We start from the raw sequence: 22595 nt of genomic DNA on the forward strand, positions 1-22595 counted from the left end.
TCCCCAGGTTGGTCTTGAACTCCTGGGCTAAAGAGATCTGCTCATCTCAGTCTCCCGAAGTGCTGGGATTACATGTGTGAGCCACCATGCCCCACCAAGTATTTATTTTAATGTATGGATATGCTAAATGTGTTTATCCATTTATCTGCTGTGTGCATTTTACTTCAGTCTAGTTTTCGGCTACTACAAATAAAAGTGCTGTAAACATTCATACATACGTCTTGGTGGGAACATATGTTTTTTTATTTCACTTAGGTAAATATATAGAGGCAAATAGCAAAGTTGTATGTTAATTATCTGCTTAACTTTGTAAAAAACTGACAACATATTTCCAAAGTAATTGTATTATTTTACATTCCTACCATCAGTTGCATGGGAGTTCCACTTACTCTACATCTTCACCAACGTTTAATATTGTCAGCCTTTTAAATTTTAGCCATTCTGGTGGATGTGGTGGTACCTCAATATGGTTTAGTATTTTTGTTGTTGTTTGATTGGTTTATTTTGGGACACGCTCTCCTCTGTCACCCAAACTGGAGTGCAGTGGCCCAATCATAGCTCACTGCAGCCTCAAACTCTTGGGCTCAACCCATCCTTCTACCTCAGTCTCCCAAGTAACTAGGACCCCAAGCACACACCACACCCAGTGTTTTTTTTTTTTTTTTTTTTGGAGACGTGGTGTCCCTGTGTCGTCCAGGCTGGAGTGCAGTGGAGCAATCTTGGCTCACTGCAACCTCTGCCACCCAGGCGCAAGCAGTCCTCCCACCTCAGCCTCCCAAATAGCTGAAACTACAGGTAAGCAACACCACACCTGGCTAAGTTTTTAATTTTTTGTAGAGATGGGGTTTGGCCATGTTGCCCAGGCTGGTCTGGAACTCCTGATTATGCTCGAGTGATCTGCTCACCTTAGCTTTTCAAACTCAATATGATTTTAATTAGCATTTCTATGATGATTAATGGTATTGAGCCCCTTCTCATATTCTCATTGGTCATCCGTATATTTTCTTGGTGAAATGCCTGTTTAAATGTTTTGCTCATTGTTATCATTGAGTCATAAGAATTCCTTGTATATTCCACACCCATCCTTTGTCAAATATATGTTATTGAGAAAATGTGTTCCTTTTCCCTTTTCTTAACAGTGTAATTCAAGGGGCAGCAGTTTTTAATTTTCATGGAGTTCAGTTTATCAGTTTGTTTTCTTTTATGACTTGTGCTTTATGAATGCAATTCAATAAAAGTTTGTGTACCCCAAACCATGAAGACTTTCTACTATGTTGTTATCTAGAAGATCTATAGCTTTAAACTTTATGTATAGCTTTTGATTCATTTAGAGTTAATATTTGTTATGGCATGAGGCAAAGGTCAAAGATCATTGTTTTCCATATGGATAATCAGTTACTTCAGCACCATTTGTTGAAGAGACTACTCCTTCTCATTGAATTACCTTGGTACCTTTGTAAAAAATCAATAGATCAAGTATGTGTGGGACTATTTCTGTACTTTCTATTCTGTTCTGCTGATCTATAAATCTATTCTCTTGCTGGGTTCAGTGGCTCACACCTATAAATCCCTACACTTTGGGAGGCTTAGGTAGGAGGATCACTTGAGGAATTTGAGGAATTTGAGACCAGCCTAGGCAACACAGTGAGATCTTGTCTCTACAAAAAATAAAAATAAAAATCATTAGTCAGGCATGGTAGCACACACCTGTGATTTTTGCCACTTGGCAGCCTGAAGCAGCAGGAGGATCACTTGAACCCAGGAGGCTGCAGTGAGCTATGAAGGCATCCCTGTACTGTAGCCTGGGTGATAGAGTAAGACCCTGTCTCGATACATACATACATACATACATACAATAAAATGCCAATGTCACTATCTTTCTTTTTTTATTTTATAGAGATGAGGTCTCACTATGTTGCCCTAGCTGGTCTCAAACGCCTGGACTCAAGCGATCCTCCTACCTCAGAATTACAGGTGTTAGCCACTGTGCCCCACCCCAATATCATGTAGATACATGTAATTGTAATTGTAACAGCTTTATAGTAAGTCTCAAATTTAGGTAGTATAAGTTCTGTAACTTTGTTCTTCTTCAAAATTGCTTTGACTATTTTAACTCCTTTGGATTTTCTATTCTTCTGTTTGTTTTTCTTTTCTTTTTTTTTTTTTAAACAATATGACACCTCTCACAAATACAATGTTTATTTGTTTTTGAGACAGGGTCTTACTTTGTCACCCAGGCTGAAGTGCAACAACATGATCCTGGCTCAATGCAGTCTCAACCTCCTGGACTCAAGCAATCCACCTACGTTAGTCTCCTGAGTAGCTGGGACTACAAGTGCACACCACCATGCCTGGGTATTTTTTTAAAACATTTTTTTAGAGAAGGGGTCCAACTACTACCCAGGCTGGATCCTTTGGATTTTCATATGAATTTTAGAATTATCCTGTTAATTTCCACAGAAAATCCTCCTTATATTTTTACTGGGATTTCATTAATGTCTGTAGTTCAATTTAAGAATTGGTAACTTAACCATATTGACTGAGTCTTCCAACCCATGGAAACTGATATGTTGTAGAATTATTTAGCTCTTCATTACATTGTCTTGGCAATGTTTTGTAGCTTTCACTGTACATGTCTTGTGTCTGTTTTATTAAATTCATCCCTGCTTATTAAATACTTTGATGTCACTATAAATGATTTTTTAAAAATTTCAGTTACCAATTTTACTTTTTTTTTTTTTTTTTTTTTGAGATGGAGTCTCGCTCTGTTGCCCAGGCTGGAGTGCAGTGGCGCAATCTCGGCTCACTGTAAGCTCTGCCTCCCGGGTTCACGCCATTCTCCTGCCTCAGCGTCCCGAGTAGCTGGGACTACAGGTGCCCGCCACCACACCCGGCTAATTTTTTGTATTTTTAGTAGAGATGGGGTTTCATCGTGTTAGCCAGGATGGTCTCGATCTCCTGACCTCGTGATCTGCCCGCCTCGGCCCCCCAAAGTGCTGGGATTACAGTCGTGAGCCACCGCGCCCGGCCAGTTACCAATTTTTCATTGCTGGTATGTGAAAATCCAATTCATTGTGTATTGACCTGTGTCCTGCAACTTTGCTAGACTCATTTATTATTTCTAGTAGCTTTTTTGGTAGTTTGCTTAGGATTTTCTTTTCTTTCTTTTTTTGAGATGGAGTCTTGTTCTGTTGCCCGGCCTGGAGTGCAGTGGCATGATCTCGGCTCACTGCAAGCTCCATCTCCCGGGTTCACACCATTCTCCTGCCTCAGTCTCCCGAGTAGCTGGGACTACAGGTGCCCACCAATACGCCCGGCTAACTTTTTGTATTTTTGGTAAAGACGGGGTCTCACTGTGTTAGCCAGGATGGTCTCAATCTCCTAACCTTGTGATCCACCTGCCTTGGCCTCCCAAAGTGCTGGGATCACAGGAGTGAGCAACCGCGCCTGGACTGCTTAGAATTTTCTATGTATACAGTCATGCCATCTTCAAATAAGACAGGCTTTTCTTCCTTTCTGCCCATTATGTCTTTCATTTCTTATTCTTGCCTTATTAGAATGGCTAAGACTTCTAGCATAATATTGAGTTTAAGTAGGAAAAGTAGATACTCTTGTCTTGGTTCTGATTTAAGTGGGGAAGCATAAGGGGGACTAAGTGCTTTCACCATTTAATATAACATTAGCTATAGGTTTTTCATAGATTCAATTTATTAATTTGAGAAAATTATCCTCTATTCCTAGTTAATGAGAGTTGTTATTTTGAATGGGTGTTGAATTTTGTCTTATGGTTGTTTGTGTGTGTGTGTCTATAGAGATAATTGATGTGACTGTTTTTCCTTTTCTTTATGGGGAGGTTTTTATTTTGAAATTCAAATTTCTTTAGTATATATAGGGTTTTTCAGATTTTTTCTATTTCTTCTTGAGACACTTTTGACATTTCTATCTTTCAAGGGATGTGTAGGTTTCATTTAACCTGTCAAATTTATTGACATAATGTTCTTCATAATAGCTCCAATATTATCCCTTTTAATATTTGTAATCATGTCCCCCTCCTTCTGATTCCTAATATTGGTCATTTGTGTCTTCTTTTTGTCTTGATCAGTCCACCAAGTGTTGCATAAAATTTAATATTTTTTTTGCAAAGACCCAGATTAAGTTTTACTAATTTTAAAAAATTATGGGTCCAATTTCAATTTCATTGATTTCTGCTATGACCTGTATTATTTTCTTTCTTCTATTTAGTTTGGATTTTATTTTCTCTTCTGTTTCCAGCTTCTCAAAGTCTCCACTAGATGCCCAGAATGAGAACAGAGAACTTCCCACTTGGACTGGTCAGAACTCAAATATCTCTCTGCCCTGTGTAAGCTCTAGAAGTAGTTCACCTTACAACTCTCCAGTGGTTTTTGCCTGCCCTTGTAGAGTTTCACCCTATGCCTGGCTGGCCACATACACAGCAAAGACTCAAAGAGACCTCTCTGCAGATTTCTGGAGCTCTTTTCAGCACAGCTCCCTCCTCCCTAGAACTCTACCTCGAAACATTCAGCCCCCTTGGCCTCTCTGATCCCTACATCTCCTTGACTCAGTAGACTCTGTTTAGGATCCCCCTCTTTGCATCCACAATCTGGTTATTTCCAGAAAGAAATCAGGGGCAATCAGAGTGATCACCTTGTTTGTTTCAACTTCTTTTAGTGATTAAAGTCTTGTCTTACCTGATGTCCAATGTTTGAAAAAATAAGAGCTTTTTATGTTCTGCATATTTTTCTGGGTTTTGGTGGGAGAGAATGTCCAATCCTTGTTATTCCATTGCAGCCAGAGGCAGAATGTCTTTCACTACAGATTTTTGAAGTTTTCTTTCACTTCCATGCTCTTCTATGTCCCTTGTTGGGGTTTGTTTGTTTTGGTCTCTGGCTTTCATGGTAGAGGCTGTCCTCAAACGTCAGTGTGCCTTTGATGTCTATATTTACAGTGAGGCATAACAAAGCTGATCTGAAGCTTTACATGAATGGGCAGGGTTTGTCAAATGGTGGGTCTCAATTGAGGGGGACAGGTGGGGACTTGACCTATTCACTAGCCAGTCCCCGTAGGCCAGTATCTCATTGGTTTTTCATTTAAAGATGATTAATAACATAGGAGAGGAATTCTCCAATTCTCTGAATGGGATTATAAGCCTTGCTGCTAGACTTCTGATAACTAAACAGAGAAGGAATTTTTGAGGGGTTTATATTTAGGAATGTTTCCCTTTCCATATGGTATGGCTTCTCACTTTTACCCTCCGCTGTTCCAAGACTAGGTCTTTTTTGGTTTAACCTCTCCAAAGAGTTAACTTCCCATCTGAGGCAGCTGTGCAGGGGGTGCAGTAGACTGGCTTTGTAAGGTAGGGGAGGGAATCTATGGAGTGTCTAGAGCTTTTAAATTCTTTACCAATCCTCCTTCATTCTGTACTTCCACATTTAGAGATAACTTGTGTATCTAGTTCCTGAGATTTTTCTTGGATTCTGCTATAGAAATTAACTTGCTTTTTATTCACTCTCTCCCTGGAGAGTTTATCTTTAACCTGTCTGCTAAGTAACCTACCATTCCTCTATTAGCTTTCTCAGTTCCAAAATGTTGAATTTTCTTGTTCGCTACTATCTCCTGTTTTCTTTGTCCTTGTGGCTTTATGCATTTTTTTTTTTTTTTTTTTTTGAGACAGAGTCTCCCTCTGTCACCCAGGCTGGAGTGCAGTGGCGCAATCTCGGCTCACTGCAACCTCTGCCTCCTGGGATTCAAGCAGTTCTGCCTCAGCCTCCAGAGTAGCTGGGATTACAGGCGCCCACCACCACGCCTGGCTAATTTTTTTTTTTTTTTGTATTTTTAGTAGAGATGGGGTTTCACCATCTTGGTCAGGCAGGTCTCGCACTCCTGACCTCGTGATCCACCCACCTCTGCCTCCCAAAGTGCTGGGATTACAGGTGTGAGCCACCGCACCTGGCCGCTTTATGCATTTTCGTATAAATTATTAGGCTTCTTTTTTTTGAAAAGTTAAAAACTCTTTAATTCTTTATTCCTGGTACCACTACCACAATTTACAGGGCCATCCACCTGATGTAATGAAAAGAAAAATAAAAAGTTACAACAGATAAAAGACCTCAGGAATGTACATCTAATTGACACTACATTGCATTAATCAAGAGCTGTACTTTTTTGCAAACTGTGGCTATGACAGTCCTGAACAAGAAGGGTTTCCTATTTAAGCTACAGTAACTTTTCTAACTATGGATAATTGTTCCTTCTATGGCAGATTTTTCTAGTTCCTCTAATGCATTTGAGACGACTGTCTCAAAGTAACCTGCTGCTTTCTTGGTAACTCCTCACTTTATCTCCTGCTAGGAACTGAAGCCCTTTTTTGCTGAGAACCTTCTGCTATCATATCCACCACTTCTACCACCAGATCCATAACCGTCACCATAGGGACTGCCCAAGCTTCTTCCACCCAGAAAGCCTGCTTTCATGGGTCCATAATTTGATCGCTGTTGTCCACTATAATTTCTAAAATCATTATACTTCCCGCCACCACCATAGTTACCACTGTCAAAATTTCACCCTTCATTGCAACCATCACATCCTCCACCAATGCCACCAAATCCACCACCTTGGTGTTCATGTCCTGGTCCACTACCATCATAGCCCCCTATTCTACTATAACCAGGACCACCACCATAGTTGCCACCATCACTTCCAAATCCATTATATTCGCCATCACCTCCTCCACAACTACCTCTGCTGCCACCTCCACCACCATTGCCTCCTTTTCCACCAAAATTACCTCCACCGCCTCCAAAGTTTCCTCTGTGACAATTACAACTTTATCAACTGTATTATGATCCTAAAAAGTTATGGCAAGGCCAGGTGCAGTGGCTTACTCCTCCCAAGCACTTTAGGGGCCAAGGTGGGAGGATCGTTTGATCCCAGGAGTTTGAGACCAGCCTGAGCCACATAAGGAGACCCCATCTCTATAAAAAATTTAAAAATCAGCTGGGTGTAATGGCACATGTCTTTGCTCCCAGCTACTTGGGAGGCTGAGGTGGGAGGATTGCTTGAGCCCAAGGGATTGAGTGAGCTATGACCAGGCCACTGCACTCCAGTCTCGGTGACAAAGGGAGATCCTGTCTCAAAATAAAAAATAAATAAAAGTAAATTTTAAAAAAGCAAATCCCCTCTTTTTTCCACTGCCTGCCTTCCATAACGTCTATGGTTTAAATAGTGCCATACTTTTCTTTCCTCTCTCTATCTCTCTCTTTCTCACTTTCCTTCTTTTCTTTTTTTGAGACAGGGTCTCACTCTGTCACCCAGGCTGGAGTATAGTGGTGCAATCTTGGCTCTGCACCCTCTACCTCCCAGGCTCAAGTAATCCTCCCACCTCAGCCCCCCAAATAGCCGGGACCACAGGCACGTGACATTATGCATGGCTAATTTTTGCAATTTTTGTAGAGACGGAGTTTCATTATGTTGCCCAGTCTGGTCCGTCCCAAACTTCTGGGCTCAAGCAATTCACCCACTTTGGCCTCCCAAAACATTTGGAATTACAAATGTGAGCCACTGCACCTGGCCTTGCCATGCTTTTCAAAGTACTCTCTCAAATTATATTCTTCTCTATCTTCCTTGATATCACAAACAAAGATTTTCTTCACAGTTAGATGGGCATCAGGCCTTATAGAATCCTCTCTAGAAACAGCTTTCTTTGGTTCCAGTACACACCTGTCAGCCTTGTGTGGTTGAGGACATGTCTCTGTATCCACCTCTTCAACGCATGAGTAAGTCACAAAATCAAAGCCTTTGGAACGTGTTGTTTGGGAGTCTCTCATTATCACACAGTCTGTGAGTAGGCGCCATTTCTCAAAATGTTCTCTTAAACTATCATCTGTATTTTCAAAGCTCAGAACACCAGTAAACAGTTTTCTGAAGTGCTCTGGTTCCTTTGGATCATATGCCTCCATTTTGAGCCCGGACTTGTCTTTTCCAAATTGAGTTCAATATGGAACTGAGAGGAAGAGCAGTCTTCTTGTTTAAGAATAGTTTTAGGTCTACAGAAAAATCGAGCAGAAAGCACAGAGAGTTTCCATATGCTTCCTACCTCGGCGGAGTCCCTTATTATTGTTTGCATCAGTGTGGTACATTTGTTACAAGTAATGAGCAAGTAATAATATTGACACAATCTACATTAGAGACTCGATGCATGTTTTATTTTTCTCCTCTCATTGGAAAGTGGCAGAAATAAATGTAAGTATTAAATCTTCCAGGGTTAACAGAAAGTCTTCTATGGAGGCCTTTGGCTACTTCTCTCCTTTTTGTCCCCCTCAAAATTCTAGAGTCATGTGTATTCCCTTTTTCCCTTCATCTTTTCCATCTCCTGATCGTGCTTCAACCCATGGCACTTTATCTTCTTGTCATTTTACTAAACTGTATCTTTCCACAGAAAACAATACCTCCTTTATTACCAAGTTCAAGTAATGCATTATTATTCCTTATCAAATTTGACTTTGAAGCAGCACAGGACACTGTTAACCCTTTCTCCCTTCTTGAAATATTTTTTTCTTAACTTCCCAACTTGACATCTTACCTTCCTGATTCCCAGCTACTCTAATCATTGATCCTTTACTTTCTCTACATTAGCCATTAGCCATTTTTTTTCTCTCTCTCTCCTTTAGCCATTCTCTAAGATGGTCCTCAATGATCCCCAACTCTCGGTATTCACATTCTTGTGTGTCACTTTCCTCCATTGACCTGGGTTGATCCATGTGACCAGTAAAATAGAACAGAAGTGATGGTATGTCATTTCTAAGATTAAGTTATAAAAGATGTTGCTTTTTGTGTGTGTGTGTCTGTGTGTGTGTGTGTGTGTTAGTCTTGCTCTCTTTCTCCTCTAGACTGCTCCATGAGGGTTGCATGAAGCAGCCACATAATCTACCATTATAACCTCTGACAAATATTAAGTGCTCAACTCATATTTGCCGTGTCAATTTATATAAGAACCTTTCCACATTGTAGTGCTTCCTCTCTCCCCCTCCTACAAGATTCTATAGCACTTACTGAACACATTTTGACATCTAGCATATTTTGCATTTATTATTTTATAAAAGGACTTGGCTTAATTGACCCTTCTAAAGGAGTTTTCCTTCACCTACTATGTGGCTGGCACTGGGCTAGTTGCAGGGCGATCGAAGCTCATCTTGATCATCCTCCTAGAGAAGGAGCTCCTTGTAGGTGAGTGGGGCCGAGCCCTGGTCACCTGTATGCTTCCCAGGGAACTTAGTCTAGGAGCCTGTAGAGTAGCATAAAAATTATAGTAAAATGGGTCGGGCGTTGTGGCTTACACCTGTAATTCCAGCACTTGGGAGGTCGAGGCTGGCGGATCATTTGAGGTTGGGAGTTTGAGACCAGCCTGGCCAACATGATGAAACACTGTCTCTCCTAAAAATATAAAAATTAGCCCAACGTAGTGGCACACACCTATAGTCCCAGCTACTCTCCTCGGGAGGCTGAGGCAAGAAAATCACTTGAACCCAAGAGGCGGAGGTTGGAGTGAGCCAAGATCGCGTGCCACTGCATTCCAGCCTGGGCAACTGAGCAAGACCCTGTCTCAAAACAACAACAACTACAGTAAAATGAACATTTACCTGGAAATCTCAAATTCTGAGTTCAATCTTTGACTCTTAAGGCTGTGACTTTGGCCAAGTCACTCCACAAATGTGAACTTATTTCCTCATTGTGATAAAGATATAGTAATTATACTTTTTACCCAAGGAGTCACTGGGTAGCTCCAATATGTCAAACCCTTATTTCCTCACTTGTCACAGGTCACTTATTGCCAGATGAATCATGGATTTCATAATGTATTTTGCATTTGTGTTGGCGATGGCGTGTGAGAAGCATGATTTTAACTGTCTATACCAATTATAAAATGCATTCAGATTTCATTAACTTTAACATGAGAAAATGTTTCTTTGAATCAAGACAACATGTTATCTATTGAAGTGTTCAAGTGCTCTGAAGTTGGAAAACCATTGTAAAACTGGGAGCTCTAATTATGGCACATTCAAACAGATGTGTTCTGAATTAATGACTGAGTTGGTTTTCCTCCTTTTTGTTCAATCATATGTGTTAAGGATGTGTTCTGTTTTATTATTGTTATGAAACATTGCAAACACATACAAAAGTGAAAGCAATGAATTCCCATGGATCTCATATCCAGCTGCAGCAAAAATCAACAAGAGGGTCACTCTGATTTCGTCTATATCACTACTCAATCCTCTCCACCCCCCAACATCCCCATGGGCTATTTTCAAGCAAATCTCAGGTCTCATATAATTTCATTTGCAAATACTTTAAAGGAGTACTGTTTAATAGCCATTTACCTTCCACTGTCTTCTAGTCAGAGATAAACTAAGTTTTCTTAGAGGTGTTTGCAAGCTTAGTTCACATTGCATACTCTCCTGAAAGATCTTTGTTAACCAAGTTGAAAAACACACTTTCTTAAGAAGGCCTCTTCCCCAGTGGTTACTGGGGGTCGGGGTAACCTTAAAATCATTACTTAGGGAGTAAAATGCCGGTGGGTCCCACATTTCTGAATACCTTTCCATTTTAAAACCAGTTCTGAATGCAGCAGACAAGATCAGAAAGGGACCTACGTAAGTTTGTGATTTTTTTTTTGTTAGAATGCTGATTTCTTCTTATCTTTTTTGTTTGTTTTGTCTCCATAGGTTTAATCATTACATGATATGGGTCTAATGATAGTATGTTGGGTCATTTTAGAGACACTATTTTCTGCTAACTTTTTTTATTCAGAGTGTTTTCTGACCATAATATGTTACAAAATGTACTATATAGATGTGAATATATGCTCAGAATTAAAAATAAAAATCCAGGGATAACTTTTCAAAATAATGTTGCCACTCACTATATGTTAAATGTTTAACATTTTACAGATTCAAATGCAGTAGGGATTCTCTGAAAAAGTTTTATCCTACTAACAGCTTTCAGATTATAGGTACTAGTTGTATGGCTTAAATACAGCCACATGTAAATACTTACTTAGATGAAGTAATGGCTAATCACATATGTAATGCAATCAGTTTCATGTAGGGGTTTAATCACTCTTTTCTTCAAGACTATATAAACGGATGAATTTGAGGAAGTTGGAGGGATGGAGTGAGAAAAGTTTGTTTTTGCAGCAGTAGCAGTAGGAGGGGTAGGTAGATTCAGTAAACAAGCACCCATCTCAAAATGCAAACTGTATTGTCTAAGCTGGCACCAAGGTTTTATGGTGTTGGGGGTGTTGACTGCTTGTTGGGTTTACAGCTTTACAAACAGTGCTCCTTGGAGTTCTCTGCTTGCTATTCTTAAACACATTTAAGTTTTGCAACCGAGAAGTAATGACTTTGATTTCCAAAATCAGTCATTTTACAGTGTTGCGATAGGAGATTCATTTGAATTCACTTCTTTAGAGATGCAGGAGCCAATCAGGATCCTGTTGCAGTGAAAATGATTCTTTTATTGAAACCCCAGCTTCCTTTAAAAGAAGCCAAAGAGTACTGAATTACAGAACTGTCATACAGCCTTCCCTTTATCCTTTCCATCACCCAGGCCACAGAAAAAAAAAAAAAAAAGACAAACTTTTGTTCTTATTTTCACAAGTTATCACATGGTTTGGAAACTTCAGGGCATTTCTGAAACTTCATTGGTATGTGCCAGAAAAGCCCTCCTTAATACACCCGGTTGAATGAAAGAAGTTTGAGATGTTAATTTCCATTTATTGCAGGAAAAAATACATTTAATGCATTAAGGAAATGTCTAGCTTAAATAAATTGCCCACTTTTGAAATGAATGGTTGGAGGCCTGAGGTCCAAAGCTCTAAAATCAGTTAACAAATGTTTATTGAACACCTGCTTTAAACTAGGCTGTTGAAGAAGTTCAAAAGTCTAAGATAAATTCCCACTTTCAACTCACCTACAGTCTAGGTGGGCAGAAAAAATCCAAACTCAGGGGACAATGCAAGAGTTAGATAGTAAAACCAGACAAATAGACAAGCAATGAAACAAGATACTGTATGGTTGGGCTTAGAAAAGTGTGTTTCAGACAATATATATTCTAGAGGCATAGGGATATTCTAGGCATATTCTAGAGGCACAGTAATCTGACAATCCCTGGAAAATATTCACAAAGAAGGTAGACCGTTGGGATGGGCTTGAAAACACAGATAAGAATCAGATAACCTTACTAGGAAGGAGGAAGCAAACAGTGAATCTGGCTGTAATAGAGGGGAGTGGGAGAGGTTAAGGAGGGTGGGAACGGGCCAGATTAGCAAATCCTTAGTGGTAAGGCCTGGCTGTGGGGCTGAAGATTATTCTAAGGGATCCAAGGTCAACAGCAGTGATGGCCAAGTGCATGGATTCCCTTTACTTTCCTCCTTTTCTGTCCTTTAAAAGCAGAACCTGATTAGGGCTAGGATAGCCCTAGGCTAAAAAGCAGCGATTGAGGCAAAGTATTCTTGGCCCTGAAGTTGAACGGTTCACTCTGGGGATGGAGCTCAGGGAAGTCATAGGGAGTCTGGGCCCAGGTAGGATCAGACCTATCCGCAGGCTTACTTAGGCTCCAGTGATTAAAGCTCAGCTTCCCGAATGTGCCCCGAGGATAAAAGAGACTTTTGAGTGAAAGGCATTTTCCAAGGCGCTCTCAACGGGAGTGGCTGAGATTGCGAAGTGCGGCCGCAGAGCACCCGCTGAACGCACACAAAAAAGTGTCTTCTCACCGCATGATTAGTGTTCACAGGTTTCGTCTAGCTCACCAGAAATGAAGAATAGCGCTGATGAAATGACACGTCACCGGGAGGGCTGAAAAACAAAAAGTGCGTAAGAGGGTCCCAAAAAGAACCAGCTTCCGTATAGACGGGTCTGCAAAATCTGCAGTCTCCTGTCCTCCGGGTCCCTTGGCCCGCCCCGAGGTGGGGACAAGGAATCAGAAAGCCCGGCTCAGCAGGCTCTCCTCCCTCGCAGCCAGCAGATGGCTCCCGGGCTCTCTTGCGCGCTCGCTCGCCCCCTCTCCAGACGCAGGGCTTTTGCGGTTTGGGAAGGAGGCTGCAAGGAGGGGCGCGGTGCCCGCCGCCGCCACCACCGCAGCACAGCGCAGCGTCTCTCCTGGGGGTAAGCCCCACGCTGGGGACCCAGCGCGCGGGCACCGGAGGCCGGCCTGGCACCGGTGCGGAGGCCGGCTCTCGCGAGGTGAGAAGGAAAAGCAGGAGGAAGAGAAGAAGGAGAAGGAGGAGGGCCGGAGCTGCCCCCGCCCAGCCGGAGCCCGTCAGGAGCGCAAGGAAAACCTACTCCCCCCGCCCCGCGCCGCTCTCCCCTCCCTCTCCCACGCCTTCCGCTTTCACCTAGGGCTGTAGGTGCGGCGCGGAGACTGGGCGGGATCTACGCTGGCCCGAGCCCCGCCGGGGACCAGCGAGCCGGGAGGAGGAGCAGGCGCCACAGCAGCCCGGCGACCCGCGCCGGCTCGTAATCCTGTCCGCTCCTTATTCCGCCCCCGGGAACTGTGAGGAGGCGTCATGTAGCAGCAGCAGCAAATCTGCCTCGCATTGCAACTCTTTTTTTTTTTTTTTGGTGGGGCGGGGGGCGCGCGGCAAAATTGTATCTCCGCCCCCCTTTTCTTGCCCACTCCCATTTGCAAGCTGCATCTGCCTCTCTAAAAAAATTAAAGGTGTTCAGGGAAGGGCAGGGGGCCATAAATCAGAGTTGGACCTGCAATAACCCCCGCACCTACAGGGCAACCATGACCGAGGAGAGCTCTGATGTTCCCAGGGAGTTGATAGGTAAGATTCGCGCGGTTGTTGGTTTTCCATCTTCCTCTGCGTACTCCTCACCTCCACCTCCCTTCCCACCTCTGCCTTCCCGTAGGTCCCTAGAAGTCTCGGCGCCCCTTAGGGCAGAGTGGTGTTGGGCAGGGTCACTGGGGGGCGCTGGGAAGTTTGTTCCCATTCGACCGCCTTTAGAGCCAAGTGCGGAGAGGGAAGGCGTCGGGGAGGAATCGGGAGTCCTCAGGAGGTTGGTGGGAGGGGGGTCTCGACTGTGAGCCCTGGGAACCTCCTCCTGCCCAGACGCGGGGGTCCAGGTTGGTGGAAGAAGGGGGCGGGCCATCTTAGACTTGGGAGTTCTGCAAGCGAGGGGAGCCCATTACGGCGCCCAGCCCACTGCCCCAAACTCGAGAAAGTCCGGGAAAGCCTATCGGAAGGACAGGTGGAGAGCGCACAGTAGGTCGTCTCCGGCACGTGTCAGGCGCCTTCCTGAAAATGCCCCGCGGGAGGTGATCTTCTGACATGCAGACTTCGGGGAGTGGGCGCTAGTCTGGTAAAATGACTGGGCCTGGCAAGGCGTGGCTTGGTGTAGTCATCTGGGAGCGAAAGGGTTACAGGGCTGACGCAGACTCGGGACAGGAAATAGAGGGTTAATGATAAAAGCCTTATTTTAATAATGATTAACCTACCGATTCTCCCTACCGGGGATCTCTTAGGGAACCTGTGTGTGTTACCCTGTGCAAGGTGACCCATTGTTTGAGTACCTTGAGGGTTTTTTTTGGTGGTGGTGGGGGCGGGCCTGGTTAAGTCTTGGGGTTTAACTTAATTATCTGGAGGGTTAAAATGGCAGAGCTGAAATAGGATGGGAGAGTGTTCTGAAAACCTAGCGTTTAAGCATGTATATGTGGGTAGCATGTTGTATTGTAACAAGGTATGTGCGTCTGTGTGCAGATGTGTTTTGAGCCCTAGTGACCTATATTCCCTACTGTACCATTCTTGGCACACTACACAGCCTACAGCTCACAAAGATGATGTTTAATCGGTGCTGTCAACAAGCGGAAGTTCTGAGCACCCATTCATCTCCATGTGTGGAATTTGCCCCTCTGTTGTTCCTTTTAGCTAATAATACTTTGGAGGAATTTGTGTATGCCCTTCCATTGGTGACTGTTAACTCAGCAGGCAAAACTTGATGTAGAGAGGCTGTTGCTAGGTTTGTATGGAAGCCTCTACTTCTGCTGAATTACAGACAAACCTGAACTTTTACCAGAATTTACAGTATGAAGTTATTCACGCGCGCGCACACACACGCACACACCTCTTACATGATTCCAGCAGGCCCTCTTCTCTCTCCCCAACCCTGTGGAGTCTGCATCTTTTGCTGGAGTGAGTGACCCATCCGCTTCTGGGAGGCTGCGACCTTTCCAACACCCCAAGCAAACGCCAGAGGCTCTGAAGATGCTTCCAGAGGTCCTGAGAATGAGTTTAGGGCAGGACTTGCCTGGCTGGTCAGGGGATAAGTATGGCTAAAGTGGGCGGCAGATTTTTAATTTATATAAGGAGTTGTCCTTGAGTCTGGAAATGGAAAGTATAGGTAATTACTTAGACCCAAGAGAAAGAGTGAAGGATAGAGTGGAAATAAGGTGTCTGGGTTTCTATTCATGGTTCTCAAAAGGAATAGTTTGTATATTTTAAAAATTGAATTTGACCTTTATCTTGAAATGGAATTTTTGTTTTTATTAAGTATTGCCTATCATATATCTTTCAACAGAGTGACATATTATGCCTGATATGATTTTTCTGTACCTTTCAGTGGTCAAGTTAGGCTGGGATAGAATAAATCCCTGCACCTGCTTTCCTCTAAATTCAAGTGCTCACAAGAGTTCTGCTCTGATCAATTCAAAATGGCGACCGTCCACATTAAAACCTCTGTGTTTTCCCTTAAGATTCCCTCAAGATATTTAAAAGGTGTTACAGACTTGGCTGGGCGCAGTGGCTCACGCCTGTAATCCCAGCACTTTGGGAGGCCGAGGCGGGTGGATCACCTGAGGTCGGGAGTTCAAGACCAGCCTGACTAACATGAAGAAACTTCGTCTCTCCTAAAAATACAAAAATCAGCTGGGCGTGGTGGCGTATGCCTGTAATCCCAGCTACTCGGGAGGCTGAGGCAGGAGAATCTCTTGAACTCGGGAGGCGGAGGTTGCGGTGAGCCGAGATCGCGCCATTGCACTCCAGGCTGGGCAATAAGAGCGAAACTCCATCTCAAAAAAAAAAAAAAAAAAAGTTACAGACTTTTTGTAGAAAAAATTTAAATGCAGAGAAGAATAAGAAGAATATATATCACTCCTATTACCACGTAGAGGTAGTTATTTTAAATCTTTGGGTGTATGATTTTCCAGTCTCTTTCCAGGTGTATATGTTCTTAAGTCAATTTCAGATGCCCATTTCCCACAATTCTTCTAGGGGAGGGAGGAGTGGCCTGTGCTTGTTTGGAGTTCTGATAAGATAGAAGCTGTGTGAAGAACTCAAAGCGCACTGAGCTCTTCCACATGTTCCCTCGCCCCAAACATTCCACCTCCTTGCTGTTCCTTGAACAGGCTGTGTTTTCTCAGGTTTCCATGCTGTTGTTTATGCGTACACTGTCTTTTTCTCCCCGTTTTCACTCTTCTTTATCTCAGCAGCTCTAAACTTTCATGGTGGTGTTTCCAAGAAGAAATTTTTGATTACCCTTTAATAAACATATATTTGTTAAACTACATACTCCATTTAGTGTGTATAATCTGAAACACAAACTGAAACACACATTGTAAGTAGAAGTGAAAATTCTATTTTCTTCTTTCATCTCAATGGATTGTATTGTACATTCTACTTTGGAAACCAGGGGTCTTATTTCCTATGCTTTCAAGATTCAGCTCAGGGATGCCCTCCTCCCTGAAACCTTCGCGTGCTTCCGAATCCATGATCCTATGCATTGTGTGTGAATTTGATTTATGACATCTGTCCGTGACCTCCACTAGATTGCAAACTCCTGTGAAATGCAAGGACCATCTCTATCTAGCACCTAGTAGCACACAAGAGGTACTCCTATGTATATTTATTTGTTGAACATGTGAATAGACCAAAATGATTGTAATACAGAATACAGAGGTATGGGAGCATCGAGAGGGTACTGTATTTTGGAGGATAAGTCGAATATAACCAGGAGGACAATAGGGAAGGGGCATTCCAGGAAAAAGAATAATAGATACACAATCCTAGGGGTGTAAAGATGAAGATATTAGGGATAATTGGATCTTTAGGTATGTGCTGAGAAGTCGCACTGAAAAAAAATGTGAAAGACCTTGAATGGCATGCTGTGCGTTTTGGGTTTATTCAAAAATGACTGCAACTCATAGACTGGGAGAGACATGATGAGTCTCGCAGTTTTGGAAGAGTCAACGTGATTATGGAGGTGATGGTGGGCTGATGGGTTAGAGGTCATGGACTTTACTGCACTCATGCCTAGGTGGTCAGCAGCTGTGGAGGAGGTAGATTTTAGGAGACTGACTTGCTGTCTGAAAGGAGTTGGAGATAAGCAGTTTCCAGCATCATTAGTGTCCAGAGTAGGAGATAATGAGTTTGATTTCAGACATGTTCATTTTGAGGTGCTCATGGGAGCCCTAGGAAGACTTTTCCACCACCATCTGAAATGTCGAGTCTCCAGATTTCTTCTTCTATTGCCTTTGACTACTTCTTGGGGGTATTGTGCTGTGATGATTTTGGAAGGACAGATGGCTGGGAGTGCCCTCCTTTGGCTAAATCATTTGGTATAGTTCTGGTTTATTTTTATTTTTTTGAGACAGAGTCTCACCCTGTCACTCAGGCTGGAATGCAGTGGCATCATCTCAGCTCACTGCAACCTCTACCTCCCGGGTTCAAACAATTCTCATGCTTCAGCCTCTGGAGTAGCTGGGATTACAGGCACGCACCACCACACCTGACTAATTATTTTTTTGTTTTTTAGTAGAGGCAGGGTTTCTCCATGTTGGCCAGGCTGGTCTCAAACTCCTGGCCTCAAGCGATCCACCTTCCTCAGCCTCCCAAAGTGCTGGGATTACAAATGTGAGCCAACGTGCCCGGCCCAGTTCTGTTTCGTTTTGCAGTATTCCCCAACCATCATGTCAAGACTTACTCATAGAGAGTGCTAATATTTGTTTGACACTATGGTGAACCCAGAGGCTGCTGGGCCCCAGAGGTAACCAGCCAAGGGCAGAGGGAGTTTATGAATTCCTGTTGTGTTCTGCATGCAATGTAGTGTTTCATCATACTGTCCGACTTCACTGTTTGCTGTTTTTTGTTTTTTCTTGTATCTTATTTTCCAAACAAGATTATATCATGCCTTGCATGGGCTGGTATTATGTCATGCTTTTATGTTTGCCTCAGCATATCAATATACAGTATGAGGTACAAAGTAGGTGTTTATTAAATACTTGATGGGTGATAACCATCCAACTTGTCAAAACAGGTAAAAAAAGACAAACAGGCACGGTAACTCATGCCTGTAATCACAGCACTTTGGGAGGCCAAGGCAGGCGGATCACTTGAGGTCAGGAGTTCAAGACCAGCCTGACCAACATGGTAAAACCCCGTCTGTACTAAATACAAAAATTAGCTGGACATGGTAGTGCGTGCCTGTAGTCCCAGCTATTTGGGAAGCTGAGACAGGAGAATCACTTGAACCCAAGAGGCGGAGGTTGCAGTGAGCCAAGATCTCGCCATTGCACTCCAGCCTGGGTGACAGAGTGAGACTCTGTCTCAAAAAAAAAAAAAAAAAAAAAAAAAAACCAGGCAAACAACAACAGTAAAAACAACCAAATATACTCCTCCAAATGTTTACTCCTCCCCAATGCTTTTTTTTCTTACTAATAACATAATGAAACTGTTCCTTTTTTTCAGAAAGCATAAAGGATGTTATTGGCAGAAAGATAAAAATTTCAGTGAAGAAGAAAGTAAAGTTGGAAGTTAAGGGAGACAAAGTTGAAAACAAAGTGCTGGTAAGTATTACTGTTTATTTTTATTAAAATGTCTAGAAATGAAAGTGTCTTTTCATTGTTTAGATTACTTAATTTTCATGCAGCATTACTTCTGTGTTTTATATATTGTTCAAAAGTTCTGATGACCATTTTGTCTTAGGTTAATTGGAATATTTCTTTGTCAAAAGTTAAAAATGTACTTTGAATTTTAAAGATCAAAGGCTTTTAGATTGTATTTTTGAAAATTGTAATTCCCCCCTATATTTAGATAATCTCTTAGAGTCTGTTTTCATAATATTCAGAGTTTGATGTTAAATGGAACTTTTAAATTTTGTGTGTGGTGGCTGATCCTATGACTTTATTCATAAAGTCTTATGGAGGAGTTTAAAAAGTTCATCTCATGTTAGTTTAATTACTTAATTAGATTTTCTCAGATGTTATATATGAGTCCATCTAAGGGGTGATGAGCTAACAAAGCATTGCCATTTTACATAGGATGTTGGTGCTTTGGAGGGAAACTCCTGCTGAAGGCAGTACCTGCTAGTGCTGCGGTTAGACTTGGGGTTCCCTCCAGTTTGTGAGAGGAGATGCTGAGGGGCTGAGGGATTGGGCCCTGCTGCAGAAAACTTCTTAGAGAGGTGTCAGTGACAGAGTTGTACCTTTAGAGAGGTGAAAACATGTTGTGGTATTTTAATGGTTTCTAGGTTGAGATTGTGGCAAATCTAAATTTAAGCTTAGGTGGAAAGAATATTTTGATGGAGAGAATATTGTTTAACTTTTTAACATGGATATTTTCAAACATATGCAAAAAACAGAGAATAATATATCGAACGCTGTGTACCTGTCCTTCCCAGCTTCAACCATTTTCAGCATTTTACTAATACTAAATATCTTCCCCATGGTGGTGGTGGTGGTGGTGGTGGTGGTTGGTGGTGTTTTCTTTTCTTTTTTTTTTTTTTTTTTGCCTCTGGAGAATTTTAAAACAAATCTCAGGTATATGTTATTGAAAGAGAATACTTTTTTAATTTTTTAAAGTTTTTTGAGACAGGATTTCAGTCTGTTGCCCGGGCTGGAGTACAGTGGCATGATCTCGGCTCATTGCAGCCTCTACCTCCTGGGCTCAAGTGATCCTCCCACCTCAGCCTTCTGAGTAGCTGGGACTACAGGTGTGAGCCACCATGCCTGGCTAATTATATTTTTTGTAGGGACAGGGTCTCCCTATATTCCTGAGGCTGGTCTCAAATTCCTGGACTCAAGCGATGTGCCTGCCTCGGCCTCCCAAGGTGCTGGGATTACAGGCATGAGCCACTGTGCTTGGCTGAAAAAGAATATTTTTAATATTCCATTTCTTCAAAGTTGCCAAAGAATTTGAAGCATCTTTCTGATCACATCTGTCTTGAGAATCTTCTAAAATATCTAACCCCAGGATATGTGACTGTCTTTTCTTGTTAGTAAGGATTATGCTCGTGATGGATGACTTCTATTTCTATGTTGTCTGTATACACAAGTCGGGATGGTAAAGGCATTGAAGTGGGAAAACTTGAGTGGCTTTTGCCCAGCAACAAAATGTGCTTATGTAAACTGCGTGATTAAGTTATCAATAGAAGAAATGAGTGGTGCCATTATTCTTTTTTATTTAGCTTCAGTAAACATGAAATTTCCTTAAGTTATGTTTTTCTTGATGTTGTTCAACAATGATTGTGTTATTGTTTTGGAAGTGGAGTGTAGAGAAGAAATATTGTTTCTGTCATTTGCTTTTTTATAAATTTAAAGTAAGTTCTAATAATGTAGTAATTTTATAAGATGAATCAACTTCTCTACAACTTAAATATCAGGTAGTGGTTGCTATGACAGTCTAAAAAATTGGGACTTGGTATTATTTGATATGGAAATGATTATTATGCTAAGAACAAACCCACGTCATGAGTGCAATTTACCATGTTAAAATTTCAAAGACACATTTAAATGTCCAATATAAAATTAGCACTATTTAAAAATAGTTATGATTAGTACTTAATTGTAAGTTTTTTGGCCTCATCTAACAGCTGGAATTGATTGAAGTTGTAACCAAATTAAAAATGTATTTGAGTTTAAGCATTTATCTCCTATTAGCACTATTTAAAAATAGTTATGATTAGTACTTAATTGTAAGTTTTTTGGCCTCATCTAACAGCTGGAATTGATTGAAGTTGTATCCAAATTAAAAATGTATTTGAGTTTAAACATTTATCTCCTCAAATATAGAATATAAGTTTCTAGGAGCATGATCGGAACTCATTGTGGCTGTTACTTACTTGCATGGGCAGGAATTATTAACAGAAATACTCAAGGTCTGGCTTTCTTTGACAGGCTTCAAGTTAGAACAAGAAGATGTATGAAGTAATCTCAAAGTTGTGGATTTCTGAGTTTCTGAGTTTAGAGAAATTTAATTGCTTAATCCATTGTTAGCATACTAAAATGGTTCGTAAATGAGTTGGCTGAATATCTACAATACGCTTTTTTGAGTTGTGCTTTTGTTACCTTTCCCCATTGCCCACTATTCATTCCTTTTCTTCTTATAAAAGTAGGAGTGTGCTGTATGCTACGTGGTTCTTTCTTCTTATACTTGAGACTGTATACTATTTCTAGCTTGTCTTTTGTAGAGGGCTTATCTTCATCTTTCTATAATCATAATAGCTAATATTTCTAAAAATCTGTTTTTGAAGGCTAGTCAAGTGAAGCAGTGGGAGTGGAGGAAGAGCAAAGAAATCTATAATGAGTTGTGATCAATTAGTTGTAAACACCCCTACACTCAGACCAGCCATGATCATAATAGCTAATATTTATTAAACCCTGGCCAAGTGCTACAGACTATGCTGAGCACTTAATGATGCATTGCCTTGTTATATCCCCACTACAACGCTATGAGGTAGGCACTTTTTACATCTGCATTTTACAGATGAGGAAATTGAGATTTGGAGAGGCCAAAGTAAATCGCTTCACATCATTTGGCTAGTTAATAACAGCTGGGATTCCAACCCAGCTCTGCCTCATTCAGAGCCTATCTGCTTTGCCTCTGTGGTCAAAAAGAAAGCAGCCGTTACTTTGTTCCATGGTTGCTAACTTCAAACAATGATAGGGGAGATTTGGACTTTAGGGTCTCTCTGTCTTTGATTGACTGATTTATACGCTAGTTTAATATTTATTGAGTACTTGCTGTGTCCCAGGCACATGGTATATACAAAATAGTCCTAGTCTTTGACTTCATAGGACTCCAAGCTTACAATCTAGTTGGGGAGATAAACATGTAGCCAGGCAGTGGTTTGAGATGTGCTATGGGTGGATGAATCGGGCCTTCAGGAGCATGGAGAGGAACTCCCATCTCAGGCCTGAAAATCAGGGAAGACTTCAGAAGGAAGATAAGCTTACGCTGGCATTCACTGAATGAGTAGGAGTTAGCCAGGGGAAGAGAGTGGAGACATATTCTGGACAAAGGGAACAGAATATGCCTGGAAGCCTGAGAGAGCTTATGTTAGAGAAACGTACTAAGGTACAGCTGGGGTAAGGCATATGCAGGGTAGAGAATGGGTAGGTGTAAAGCCTGAGTCCTGTCTTTGCAGTTGGGATATCAGGTGAAAGTTGGGACTGGTTAAACAGGTCTCTTCTTGCCACCTGTATGTAATGAAATATTAAGGCTCAGTGGTTAAGGGCTGTTAACCCGGGGTTCACAGTGTTGCTCAGCAACTTTATGACAATGTTAAGAATCAGTTTTCTTTTTTTTC

At 41.9% G+C, this 22595-nt stretch overlaps 2 protein-coding genes across 8 annotated transcripts in view; one reads left to right on the forward strand and one right to left on the reverse strand.

Annotated features, from left to right (window-relative positions):
- The window catches only part of LOC101007063 (cytidine monophosphate-N-acetylneuraminic acid hydroxylase), a 351297-nt gene that overhangs the window by 166147 nt on the left and 162555 nt on the right, over positions 1-22595 (reverse strand). The gene's annotated exons all lie outside the window — the stretch shown is intronic.
- CARMIL1 (capping protein regulator and myosin 1 linker 1) overlaps positions 12975-22595 on the forward strand; it is a 342024-nt gene continuing 332403 nt past the window's right edge. For 4 of the 7 annotated variants that reach the window (XM_009204523.4, XM_017957634.3, XM_009204525.4 and 1 more), the window contains exons 1-2: positions 13275-13843; positions 18758-18855. In XM_009204523.4, the coding sequence (XP_009202787.2) occupies positions 13804-13843; positions 18758-18855 (138 nt within the window). In that variant the 5' untranslated portion in view covers positions 13275-13803. The other 3 variants (XM_009204527.4, XM_003897137.5, XM_009204528.4) reach the window with 2 other exon arrangements.

The sequence above is a fragment of the Papio anubis genome, chromosome 6 (genome assembly GCF_008728515.1).
Source record: "Papio anubis isolate 15944 chromosome 6, Panubis1.0, whole genome shotgun sequence".
NCBI classification, from domain to species: Eukaryota; Metazoa; Chordata; class Mammalia; order Primates; family Cercopithecidae; genus Papio; species Papio anubis.